Genomic DNA, 13,003 nt, shown 5'->3' with positions numbered 1-13,003 from the left:
ACGCAAAGAGAGAGGAGATTCTGTTTTATTTTCTTCCCCTGGCCCGTGTGCCCTCAGACCCTAGGATTCTAAAGAGTTATGCCTCTCCTTCAAGTCAGGGAGGGCAGGAAATTATACTTCTTTATTGGTGAATGATGTTTTCTTTCACTTTGTTGTGCTGTGTTGGGACTGGTTTTCTTCTGTAAGGGAGAAAGGCAGAGTTAGGAGAGGGGCAGCCTTTCTGAGCTTACCCTCTGTTCCAGGTGGAACTGATGCACCTGAGAACTGATCAGATAAACTCTGAGCCTTCCTCTGCCTGTTCCAGAAAGTTCTTCTTACAGCTAATCTCCTTTCCTCCAGCTCCAAGGGAAGCCCGCCATCCATTAGGAAGATGAGTGAACCAGGAGCCTTGAGACCAGGGCTCCAGTCTCCACCTTAAACTTTGTTTAGTTGCTAATTAGTTACGTGACATCTTCAAGGCCTCAGCTTCCCTCCCCTAAAATAGGGATGATTATCCTGCCTCGTACCTCAGAAAGAAACAAAGTCACTCACCTCAGTGTCTGCTGTGTGCCAGGCTCTGTGCTGGGTGCTAAGGATACTAGAAGGAGAGGTGACCTCTCCCTCAAGGACAGTGCAGCTGGCATAGTAGGAGGATCACAGCACAAGACAGGGCCTGGGAGGGACGCTGACGCATCACAGAGGAGGTGTGGGAAGAGGGAGTCGCACAAACAAGTGAGGTCACAGTGAAGAGAGCACCTTCCATTCCAGAGGTGTGTGTGGCGTGTCCTGTCTGCCCAGGGCACTCTCTTAGGAGCTTTGAAGAAACACACAGTCCCCACCCTCGAGAGAAGAACTAGCATTCTGTTACAGGCAAAATAAATGTGCACAAATAATTATAACACGGAGCCAGATTAAGAAAGGTGCCAAGGAATTCCCTGGTGGTCCAGTGGTTAGGACTCGGCGCTTCCACTGCAGGGGGCATGGGTTCGATCCCTGGTCAGGGAACTAAGATCTAGTATGCCACGTGCCGCAGCCAAAAAAAAAAGAAAAAAAGAAAGGTGCCAAGGATCACATCCATTTGGTGTGTTTGGAGAAGACCTTGTGGAGCGGTGGTGGGGAGCCGGGTTGGGGGAGATTTCAGTTGTCAGTGGAGATGTAAGAAAAGCCCCAGTGACGGGGAGGAGGAAGCAGAATTCATTTGGCACCCGATCAACTGTGGGAGGCAAGAACAAGGGGGGCATGGATGGGGCCTTGTTAAGAGGGAGAGTCACGGAACCCAGAGGCGGCTCCTTTGGCTGTACTTCGGGGCCCCGCAGAGCAGGAGCGCGCTCAGTCATCATGTCTGTGTCTTTGCTTCCCTTACTGACCAAGTGCGAGAAAAGAAAGATGTTCCCCTTGGCCCTGAAGACCCCAAAGAAGAGGATGGCTCCTTTGATTACAGGTGCGCGATCTCCTTGACTCCTGTTCACACAGAGCACCCCCTGTCAGGTGGGTTCTCCTCACCGCCCCCCGAGGCAGCCCCCTTCCCTCAGAGCTGCTCAGCTGGGCTGAGACGCTCCTGCACGGATGTCCTCTCCCATCAGGCTGTCACCTCTGCCTCTGCGACAGCACCCCCCGTCCCCCCGGGGACGGGGAGCACTGCCCAACACACTTACACTCATTCGATGAACAGCATTTCATTCATTCAACTGCACAACTCAGATTTATCGCATTCTTTGTATGTGTGTTTCCACCTTTTCGTTCTGAAAGCGCACCCAGGCCCCCCTTGCTGTGAAATGAGCTCTGCTCTCAGCTTCCTCTCTGACTACACCCCACCTTAACTCTGAAGATGATGACCTGGGGAAGTTGTATTGTCTTTAAAACTCAACTAGGTGAGGGATGAAGGGGGCGGGGGGGGTTGTTCTAGGCCTTTTCCTCAGGAACTAGAATGACTTCTCTGGGCTGAAGCTTGGAATAGGCCTTGGAGAGGCATTTGGTCCAGTGCCTGCGTCCCAAATGAGAAGACCAAGGCCCAGGCTGGGAAGTGACCTGGAAGATTCCTGTACTCTCCACTCAGTGAGCTAGTGCAGAGCTAGAGAGCCCAGGGGCCCAACGTCCAGCTACCAGCGTCCAGCTACTGCCACCGTCTTATGCCCATGCTCCCTCTCAGATCTGGACGGGCCTTTGTATCTGGCTTAACAAAAGTTGTAATCTGTCCATTTTATTGGCAAGTATGCTTTGAGTAAAGGAATGGTGCAGGATGAGTCATGGAGGTCTCGTTCCCAGGCCAAGTGCAAAGGGAGGAAATGTTCTGATTGGAGCCCTCCTTCCCCACCCCCACCAAGTCACTCTCTGGGGCCAGGTCACCCCATCCTCCTCTGACCTCTCCTTATCCTATCTTGGGCCTCCGCCACTTTGCCCATCAGCAGCCTCTCAAACAGGATCAGATCAATGGGCGGCAGAGCCACTGCCCACACAGGAGCCTGTCTGGCGGCTTATAGACCCTGTCTATCCATCCAATTCATGCATCCCCAGTAGCCTCCCAAAGAACAAGCACGAGAGACCCCTCCCCAGGCTGTCCTCAGCACCCTTGGTGGGGCCCAGCTTCCCCATGGGCCAGGAGCTATCCTCTGGCCATCAGTTCCAAAGGCCCTGGGCCTTCTCTCCCCAGGCCCTCAGTGCAGCGTGAGGAAGGGTGAGGACCTCCTCAAATACAGGGCCAGGTAACCTGCGCTAGGAGAAGCCACTTGCTCAGGTACCTCTCCTCCACCAGACACCAAAGCTGTTGGGCGAAAACACCTGCCTCCTCACCACCCCAACCCCCTGACCCACCGACACTGAGGCTGGATACACATGTACTGGTGCACGCACGCACGGGCTTCCACACCACACACACGCATGTACACACATGCGCGCACGCACATACACACCCCTTGGCTTTGGCTCTGGGGAGGCCTGCGGCATCCATCCTAGAGCCCCCACTTGGATGAGTCCAAGAGTCCAAAACTGGGAAAGGGGAGAAATTAATACATTAGAGGAAAAGCCAAGTTTCTGGGCGGGACAGGCTGGGGGGCTGGCTCACCCTGCTCGTCTGGGACCTCGCTGCCCAAGCACCTCTCTGGTGTGTCTCTCTCTGCTTCTCTCTCCCTTGTCTGGCCACCTGGTCCTCGAAGGTCTCCTGGAAGGTAGGCTAACAGGTGGCTGGACCAGGGGGCCACAGTCACTGGGTTCCTTTCAGGCTTCCCTTAGGAGAGATCTGTTCTTTCCAGACCTAGATCCTCTTTCCCCACGAGAACCTGACACACTAAGGACCCCTCCCACCCCCACTGGGCCACCCTGTTCAGTGATTGCATTTAGCTTGGGGGCCTGGAATTCCCGAGAACCACATAGACACAATCGTCACTCCCCTGCAGGGGGAGTGGAGGGCCCTGGGGAGAGGGTGCCTGTGAAAAAGACTGGCAAGCGGGGCAAGGAGCCTGGTCATTAGAATCTGCTGGTTCTCAAAATGTGAATTCCACCCCCTGAACAAATACAACATAACCCCAGACACCCACTTCCCTCACTCAGCTGCCTCTCCCACAGCTCTGCCGTCAGAGAACACAGTTAAGCAGGGTAACGGGGCCGCATTCACTCAGCTCATGGGGGCAGTGGGCTAATAGCCTTCCATCTCCTGATGCCTAGCTCCTCTGGCTCGCGGCCCTCCCCCGACAGCTGTCTTTGACCAGCACTGCAGTTAGAAGTGAGACCTCACTGCCCACTCTAATGGCAACTCAGCCGGTGGTTTGCCACAAGCCCAGGAAGGGCTAAGTGTGGCCTGGGGCAGGGGAGTGGGGGTGGGGGGTGTCTGCTCAGACTGCCTGGCCCCGCTGTGGTCCTGCCTGCCGGGACCCAGATGCCCACTGCTGGTCCGGCTGCCCCCTGCCCGGGACCTTGTCTCTTCTCTGAAGTGCAGCCAGCAGCACCTGGTCCCCGCCTCTGAGCCTAAAAGAGCCAGGGGAAGGGATGTGGTGCCTGAGCAGATGCTGGCCCACTCGGGGTATCTCACTTCCTGGGGGCACAGCAGGCACCCCAGTGGGTAGATGCCACTTTAACTACCAGCTCTCCTTGCATGAGAGGAGCTTAAGGGCAGGACCTGGGGCCTCAGAGGGGGGCTGAGCTGGATCCTCTGAGCCATGCTGGTTTTGTCTCAAGTTGCTGGCCCCTCCTATCTCATTTGCATGCCCCTCCCTCCTCCCTCCATCACTTGCTAGCCCCGAAGCAACAGCATCTGTTTGTGGATAAACCAGAGCTGAGAGGAACACCACCAAGACAGAGAAGGCGAAAGGCAGGGAGAGGTTTGTCCCTTTAAGGCCCAAACCCTTGCTTTTTGTCAAGGGCAGAGTCTTTCCAGAGAGAGTCACAGATCACAGAGAGTCAAAGCTAGTTGAACCCTCTTGATGGAGGGACTAAGGCCCAGTGAGAAGGAAGGGCTTTCCCAAGGCCACAGAACCACACAGTGACACACATGGGACCAGAACTCCAAGTCCTCGACTACCCTTCTTTGACCCTTCCTGTCCCCCTGGTCTACAAGCGGCTGGCTCTGCCTCACCATGGGGTGGCGTCCTCTGCCTGCTTCCACCCCGGAGAGCGACCCAGCTTCCCGGAGAGGACCCCAGACCCGGCGTCCAGGAGTGTGGGTCCCTCCCAGCTCTGCACCAGCTTGCCCCTCGCCTGGGAGACGATGCCGTCCTCTCTAGGCCTCAGCTTCCCTTCTGCAGAACTGGCCGGACAGGGAGGGGAGTGAGGGCTGGTCTGGGTCATCCCTGAGGTCCCGTCCTCTCTGAGCTGTGTGGTACGCATGCCTGGCAATAGGCTGGAGGCCTTCTTCTGCCCGGCCTGGGTTTGGGCTGCGCTGGGTGGGCCAGCCCTGACTCTCTGTCCTCTCTCCATCCAGTGACGAGGACAACAAGCCCCTGCAGGGCAGCCAGACGTCTCTGGACGGCACCATCAAGCAGCAGGAGAGTGATGACAGCCTGGTGGACTATGGCGAGGGCGGCGAGGGACAGTTCAATGAGGACGGCTCCTTCATCGGCCAGTACACAGTCAAAAAGGACAAGGAAGAGACAGAGGGCAACGAAAGCTCAGAGGCCACATCTCCTGTCAACGCCATCTATTCTCTGGCCTAACAGAGCCCCCCAGGCACAGCCACTACTTTGCAAGTAGAAGGAGGGGAGAGGGGGAGATGAGCCGCTGCAGACCTACCACAAAGCCGCCACCACCTTCAGGGACAAGGGTACAACATGGGAGTCTGCCAAGCTGTGAGGACCAGTGACCACCCAGCCAACCGCAAGCCCCCTCCCGATGACCCCCCCCCGGGGTGCCACCGGTGGGCGAGCTGGAGCCATGGCTAAGCTCAGCTGGAGGGAGCCCAGGTCCCTTGCTCAGCCTCACAGCCACCCCCAGCCTCTACCCACACTGCCTGCCCTTGACCTCAACACACACACTCACCAGTTTCTGTTGGTTACGGTACTTACTCATTGTCTTTATTTTTGCTTTGTGGGTCTTCTCCTCCAGACCCAACATCTCCATTTTCTTTTCCTTTTGAAGAAATGTCCCTGGAAAAAAAGAAAGAATAGGTGGATTCTCCCCCAGGAAACTGCAAAGATAGGCAAAAAAAGGATTGATCCGTAAACGAACATATAGAAAAGCTATAGTATTCAAACCGCGGCTGGGCCAACGTATTTCCGAAGGATGCCTTTCTCGCCAGATGCCTCCCCTGGCCCCCAACCCATCCACCTCAGCCTTGTCAGTTGCTGAGCTGGGCTTGGCTCCTTTCTGGAAAATGACAGTATTTTTGGCAGGGAGAGGGTCAGCAGGCCTCCTTGCCTTGCTCTGGTTCAGTTGGGAGGTGGGCTTACCTCTTGCCCCTCACTCTTACCCTGCCCCTTCCTCTGGAGTGTCTGAGACAAAAGCTGCACTGACTGAAGGAGTTTAAGGAACAGGAGTGGGAAGGACTTCAGCTCCAGTGACTGTGTACCTCAAGCAGAGGAGAACCAGGCATCTGTCCCTAGGGAGCTGTGCCCACCTCGAGAGAGAAGGAAAGGGCTAGGTTTGGACTTCATTCCTCCCCATCAGTGAAAGGATGTGGGAGAGAGGACCACACCCACTGCATCCAGAGTAGAGGGTGCCTCCCACCTGGTCAGGGTCTGTGCTGCTGCCCTCCAGGAGATGGACCCCTGCGACGTGAAGGCTGTGCTGGTGTGCTTGGGGGTGGAAAGCACTGCTCCCCCTTTCGTCTCTAGCAGATAGCAGCTCCTCAGTTCTGTATGATGTTGAAACTGGTGTTTTGTGGCGTGTGGATGGGGCCCTGCTGCCCCCAAGACTGAGCCCGTGTGTCCTTTCCTTAGGGTATTTACCTATCAGGAGACAACGCCCCACCCCCCCCACCCCCCGCCCCGCAGGAACGCGGCACTAACAGTGCTGTAAAGCCTGGCCTGGGAGTGCTCTTCGTATGCCTTATGCAGCTCTGACCTGTCCCGGCAGTTCCCAGGTTCCCAGCCCCTCCCTGCAAGCCTTGAAGCCTCCAGTGACATCTGTCTCAAGGAGAATGGGGCGGCCTATGCAAGCGTCACAGCAGAACCAGAAGCAGCCACTCAAAATGTGCCCTGCAGCCCATTGCCCCAGATGGAGACACTCGCAGACCTGCAGTTCTCTGAGACCCAAGGCACTGCCTTCATGCTCCCCACCTATTCCATTTTGAAACCAAAGGTACCTAGCCTCAGAGAGAGAAAGAGAGAGACCTAGAGCCTAAGAGTAACCCTTCAGCTGTTGCTGCAGCTAAAGTCGGTTTCAGGAGGATGAAGCTGACCCCCAGTAGTGGACCACCTGCCACAGACACAGCCTCTGATTGGAGCCTCCAGCTTCTTGCGAGGCGACCTGGGCAGGAGCAGGGCTGTGTCCTTCAGAGACGTTATTAAAGCATCGTTTGCCACACGTTTAAGCCACAAAGGTATTAGCAATGCTTGCATCACTTAATAATCAGTCAGTTGAAGGTCAAGCCCATAGGCACACCTACTCTGTCTGCAGGTGAGAAAATGTAGCCCAGAGCCGAGCCAGTTATGTTGTCTGAACCTGAGCGAGTAACTGTCCTTTGGTCCAAGCCGTAGCCAGGCGTGCTGCCCGGAAGCCTGGGGGCAGCTCTCTCGTGATGATAGGGGACAGGGTGAACAGCAGGGGGCTGGGGAACCGGCGCAGGGGTCCCCTCCCCTGGCTCCCCTCCTCCACCCGCCTGGATACTGCCGGGCATTCCGGTAGCCTAGGGAATGTCAGGGAAGTGTGCCTGCGAGCTGGATTACAGGGCCGGCCTTTCCAGGAAACACTCTGGATCTGAGCAGAGCAGTCCGTCTCTCGGGCCCTCATTCCATACTGCACGGTCCGCACTGGTAAACTCATTGCACCGGAAGTAAGCTCTGTAGGCAGGATGGGCCGTAAGATGTCACACCCGTCCCCCTGCCTCAGGAAGGTCCTCCACACAACTGATGATGGGGGAAGGGCTGACAGCCGTGGAACTGAGTCTTGGGACAGAGTGGCATTGGTTGGGGGTACTCAGTGCTTAACCGCCAGTGGCTCCAGGCTCAAAGGGAAGCGCTTTGGAGGGGGAACTTGGTCCTGAAGGCTGGGCAAGACAGGGGCAGTCCTGCTTCCTGAGCCTCTCTTCTCTGCCCCCTTGGGGCAAGTTGCTGAACTTGTCTGTATTTTGGTGCCTCTGTCTCCTCTAGTCAGTCCCTCCTTTGAAAACCTGTCCCCACAGAGGGGCACGGGCCCAGCTAAAGGAGCGGGGAGGCCAGTGTCTGGGGAGGGCACCACTGCAGGGCCGGGGGACAGCTGCCTCTCACCTTGCCTGGGTCGTGATGAATGGGACCCTTCTTTCCTTACCTTGCTTTTGGGGAGATGGTTGAGTTTCAGCTGAAAACTAGCCGCTTCCCTCGTCCGTTGCCTTTGCCCTGAGGGGTCGGAGGCATTTGGTCTACCCCCTTCCTGGCGGGTCCCAAGGTCCGAGAGGCTGCCGGTGCCAGTACTGCTCACCCTGCAAGGGGACCGCAGCCTGGGCCCAGACAGTGCTTTCATGGTTTCCGTGCACGCAGTTAGCCCTGGAAAAGGGGTGGGAACAGACCCACAGATGTCTGTGGCTTTTCCAGCTGCTGGACTGCCTCCCTGCACACAGCCGGCAGCTGCACCGGCACACTCACGGCAGACCTAGGCCCCTTTGCAGGGCGGCACTTTCGGGGGAACAATCCAGATTACGACCTTGTCTTGAAGAGGATGAGTCCATAGCCAGGCCCGCTGGAGATGAAATGTAAAGGGCTGTGTGGGGTGCCGTGCACAGCTCAGGGCAGGGGAAGGAGGCTGCCCAAGCTGGGCCCCACTTGGGCGATTCTTGGAGGCCAAACCAAGAGAGACAGAGTCTGATCCGAAGGAGAGCGAATTTTCCCCAGGAACAGCACAGGCAGCAGCTTTTTAAGGCTCCTGGGGCTCTTTGCAGTATCAGAGCCAAGTCACAGAGCATCCCAAACAGCCCGTGTGACGAGAGCCGTGGGGATTTCACACACTCTTGCCTCAGTCTTTGCAAGGCTGCTCCACTAACACGCTGAAAAGGGGAGGCTTCCTGGGCTCTCAGCTGGTGGGGCTGGTGTCAGGAATCACTTCTCGGTGGGGGGGCACAGAGCCCACTCCCCGCCCGCCCGCGATACCTCGGTCACCACTGCAGCAGCCCCTGCCACACACACACAAGCCCGTGTTGTAAATCGTTCCACCCAGCTAGGTCCACTGGAAAGAAATCACCCTGTGGATCCTGGTTGATCTTTACATGGTGGCTTAAGAGTAGCATATAGGGAGATCCCTGATTAAAATAGAAAACCAGAGGAGTCAAACGAATGAAACAAAGAGCTTGAAATGTCAGGAGGACACTCAGTGCCCCGGTCAGAGCCCGACTCCTGGGCAGCCCCTCCTTGACACCAGGCAGGGACCACCCCATGGGAGTTCAAGCCAACCTTGTGGCTGTCCCCAGCCTGCCCAGACCAAGCCAGGGCAGTGCCCTTTCCTTCCCTCGCCTACTAAGAACGGGTCCTGAGAAGGAGCAGAGGGAAAGGAGGACAGCTGTCCAGGGAAGCCACCAGACCCCACCACCCAGTGTGTCAAGCCACACCCGAAACCAGTGTCCCTCTAGCAGTACATTAGTATTAAATGGATGTTTTGTAATGATAAGGATGGACGGGAAATAGGTACAAAGCTGTCTAGCTTAAGACAGGATCAGATTTCAGCATGCAGAGGGATCGCAGAGCTGATCTGATTGAAAGTACGCATCTAAGCTAAAATCCAGGGAGGTAAAGGGACTTGCCCGAGGTCACACAGCTAGTAAATCAAGGTGAGGTGGGGCTTGAGCTCAGGCCTTCGGACTCCTTGTTCAGTGTTCTTTCATCTCACCGCAGCTGCCGCCTTGGGAACAGCGGTGTTACTTAAGATCTGGCCTTCTGGTTCACTGTCTCCCACGTCTCTTTCCTCTTCTCCCACATCCCCATACACCTCCGCAGATGAAATCAGTGGATTTTTCTGAGTCCCACATCAGCCAGTCTGTGCCAGCCTGTGGTGAACCAGCCATGCTGTTAAGGGGAGACCCAAGCCAAGAGAAGAGAGTGACGAGCTGATTGGTGTTTGTCACCATGAAGCCTAGAGTATCCCCTAGGGTGGTGTCTCTCGCTTCGTAACACATCGGGCCCCCAGCATACTCTGTCCCTCGGAAGAGCGGGTGTAGAGGGCGCTGTCCCCTCCACCCCCGGCCGCAGGGTGCCGAGGGGCAGCAGGGCCCATGGAAGCTCCACCCCCAGGATCTGCTGGGCTGGAGGTCAGCACGTGTAAAGACTTCAGTGAAGCAATAAATACAAAAATCTGGGAGAAGAAATCCAGAATTTTGTGCACTTCTCTGTTTCTTTTTCAAAAAGGATGCGGATCAGGTGACCCTGCCCTGCTCTCCTTTCTGATTCCCAAATTCGACGTCCTCAGTCAGTGTTGTCCCTCTGCCCAGCTCCCAGCTCTTTGCCAACCTCACATCCTCCTGCACTGAGCATCAGTTGCCTGTGACGTGGCCGCCTTCTGTCCTGGTCCCACCCTCACCCATGCTGGGCCCTGGAGGACCTCTGGCCCTTCACCTCCCTTCAACGCACACATTTTCCAGTTTGTTCCTTTCAGTGGGGAAATCTTTTCCGAATGTCTCCATCCCTTCCCACCTACCCACACACCCACAAATTGGTCTGATCTTTTCTTTCATTGGTTAAATATTTAACTCACCATGGCACACCTTGTTTTAACCCCTCTCACATCGTGTTCTTTCCTTTTTGCGAGTTGTTTTGCATTAACCAACGTTGTCAGTGACAGATGCATATCTGAGGGTGTCACGCTCGACCTTCAGCAGGGAAGGCTTCTGGGTCGTGAGGACCATCTAATATGTGGACTTATAAACTGACTGCATGAGCAATGAAAAGGCCAAATTATTCAGAATTTTTTTTGAATCACTGTAAAAAAAAACTGATTTCTTTTGTATAGAGAACACTAAACGTATAATAAAAGTTGTTCAAAATGGACTCTGGCCGTGTAATTTGTTCATTTTCCTTAGTGGGTAGAAGAGGGATGTCCAGGGATTAATGATAGAAATGAATCATGGGGTTTTTCATGGGCAACAGACAACATACACAGAGAATTCTGCGATACCAGCCCCCATCTTGAAGTTGGTCTTATCTTGGAAAACTCATTGGCACAGTTAGTGTTTTCAACATAGAACGAGTGGTATAGGAACGTGCTCAGCCATGGAGACACCCCTGATTCAACGCAACTGACGTGTGCTTGTGCACAACCACCTGTTGAGAAGTGCCGTGTAGGGATGTTGGGAGAAGGAAAGGAATGTGCAGTGAAGCTCTGCCTCCTAGCCACTCCTCCTTTGCAGCCCTGCCTGCCCTGAGATGTGAGAACATTGGCATATGCCCTGCCTTGTGCCTGACACAGAACAGACATTTCATATCGTTGAAAGGATGAATAAAACTGCTTACAACAAACCAAAACCCCCTCTTAATAGACTCAAAGGAATCTCAATCAACAAGCAAGTAGAGAAGGGAAGGAAACAGAGAGAGCTGTGTTGGTTAGGGACACCGCTCAAGTTTCATCACGCCGCCTTTCTTGATACTTCGGCCTGTAGTTGTGCACACTCCCCCTGAGGAGAGGCTGAAGACCATCGCCCAGGCAGCGTGAGGATGCACCCAGACACTGTTAAGTCCCCTCCCTTTCCTCAGGATAGTGTGGGGAGTAGAGTGGTTCTGCTTGTGTAGAAAGATAACTAGTGGTTTATAGGCAGTAATGGGAAATAAGGGCAAAAAGATTCCCCTGCAAATGTAGACCTAAATCTCTCGGACAAAGAACTGCAAAGTAACTATCCAAGTCACCTGTGTTTATTCTTCCTTCAGAAAAGATCGTTGACTTGAGGGGTTATTGCTTCATTAGATTAAAATAAGACCTTATTTCCAGGTCTGGCTCCTTCTGAATAACTCATTGGGTTTATCACACACCACCTCTGAACCTCCCTATTCACTTGGAATATGAGAAAGACCTTATCATTCTCAAGTTCACAGATTGTCTCAGAAATTTGCTCCTTGTGTCCACTTACACTGTCCCTCCATTAGTCCAAGGCCTCATCCTGAATTGACAGTGTCCTTGCCTCCTGTGTTGCCTACTCCCCCTGAAACTGCAGCCAAAAGGGTCTTCTAAAATACAAATCTGATCATGTCACTCCTTTACTGGAAACCTTCAAGTTTGCTACAATAACCTTGTTTGCTGTAATAACCTTGTTTGCTATAATAGGATAAAATCTAAACTCCATGGTTTGACATGTTAGACCTTACATCTGCAGCCTCATTTTTTTTTTTTTTTTTACTACTCACATATACCCTAAATTCTAGCCATTTCAAGCTATTTCCAGCTCCCCTGACATGCAAAGATTTCTCAGACTTCTCAACTTCGGAAATTCAATTGAGCTCAAAAAGCACCTATTAATAACCTACTCTGGGCCAGTTAATGACATAAAGTAAGTAGGATAGAGTTCCAGTCCTCAGGAAATTCAGACTGTCACGGGCGACAGTCAGGTAACAAAAGCAATGTGATAGTGTCCAGGACAGCGGGCTCAACAGCTGTGGGTTCAACAAATGAATTATGGCCCAAAGGTGAGTCCGCTTGGAATATTCTCCTCTCAACCTTCCAGACCCCCCTCCCTCTGGATAATTCATAATCCCTGGAGTTGATGCTCACAACCAAGCCTTGTAAGTCCTGATTCCAGGCTCTCATACCTCTCTAATCACCTTTCTCCTTACAGATCATCTCTCTGGGCTCCTGGAAGGCAGGCTGTCGCCTCCGTGCTGCGTCACACATCTTTAACAGGACGTGCAGGTGACACTGTCTCAGGAAGTCCTCCCTGATCCTGATATGACCTCACAAGTACACACGTATACACACACACACACACACACACACACACACACACATCAGCACGGTCTGGTTGAGATCCCCTCGCTATGCCCCCAGAACACCTATTTTATATCTCTCACTGGGGCTTGTAATACAACATTTATTGTCTGTTTCTTTCACTAAATTGTGACCATCCTAAGTGTAAGAGACCATTTTTTCACCTCTGTATCCACAGGCCAGTCTGGCACAGAGCAAGGACAAAATGAAAGAATATGAGTGAATAAGTGGATGAATGAATGACAGAGACAGCTTGTGGCTTTGAAGGAAAGAAGTGGTCAGGTGAATTCGAGACTTTTGTGTCATCCTCTTTGGATATTTGGATTTTGGACTTGGATATGACATTTGGGGGGTCCACTGGCCCATTTTTAGAGCAGGAGCCCCCTCTCAAGGGGACAGAAGTGGAGAGATGAAGCGACCATCTTATTCGAAGAACATCAACCTCAATTTAACTGAGGCCAAACAAAGAGAGGCCCACCTCCCTTCAGAGCCCCGGGAACCCCCA

At 53.8% G+C, this 13,003-nt stretch overlaps 1 protein-coding gene across 17 annotated transcripts in view; it reads left to right on the top strand.

The window, feature by feature from the left end:
* LOC309630696 (neurofascin) overlaps nucleotides 1–10,574 on the top strand; it is a 292,900-nt gene extending 282,326 nt beyond the window's left edge. For all 17 annotated transcript variants that reach the window (XM_082396241.1, XM_082396235.1, XM_082396232.1 and 14 more), the window contains 2 exons: nucleotides 1,351–1,420; nucleotides 4,892–10,574. In XM_082396241.1, the coding sequence (XP_082252367.1) occupies nucleotides 1,351–1,420; nucleotides 4,892–5,123 (302 nt within the window). In that variant the 3' untranslated portion in view covers nucleotides 5,124–10,574. The remainder of the gene's footprint in view (nucleotides 1–1,350; nucleotides 1,421–4,891) is intronic.
* Nucleotides 10,575–13,003: the final 2,429 nt, after the last annotated feature.

Source organism: Balaenoptera borealis, assembly GCF_965194805.1.
Source record: "Balaenoptera borealis genome assembly, chromosome: 1".
NCBI lineage: Eukaryota > Metazoa > Chordata > Mammalia > Artiodactyla > Balaenopteridae > Balaenoptera > Balaenoptera borealis.
The sequence above is the reverse complement of the archived record's forward strand: the minus strand, read 5'-3'. Positions and strand labels throughout refer to the sequence as shown.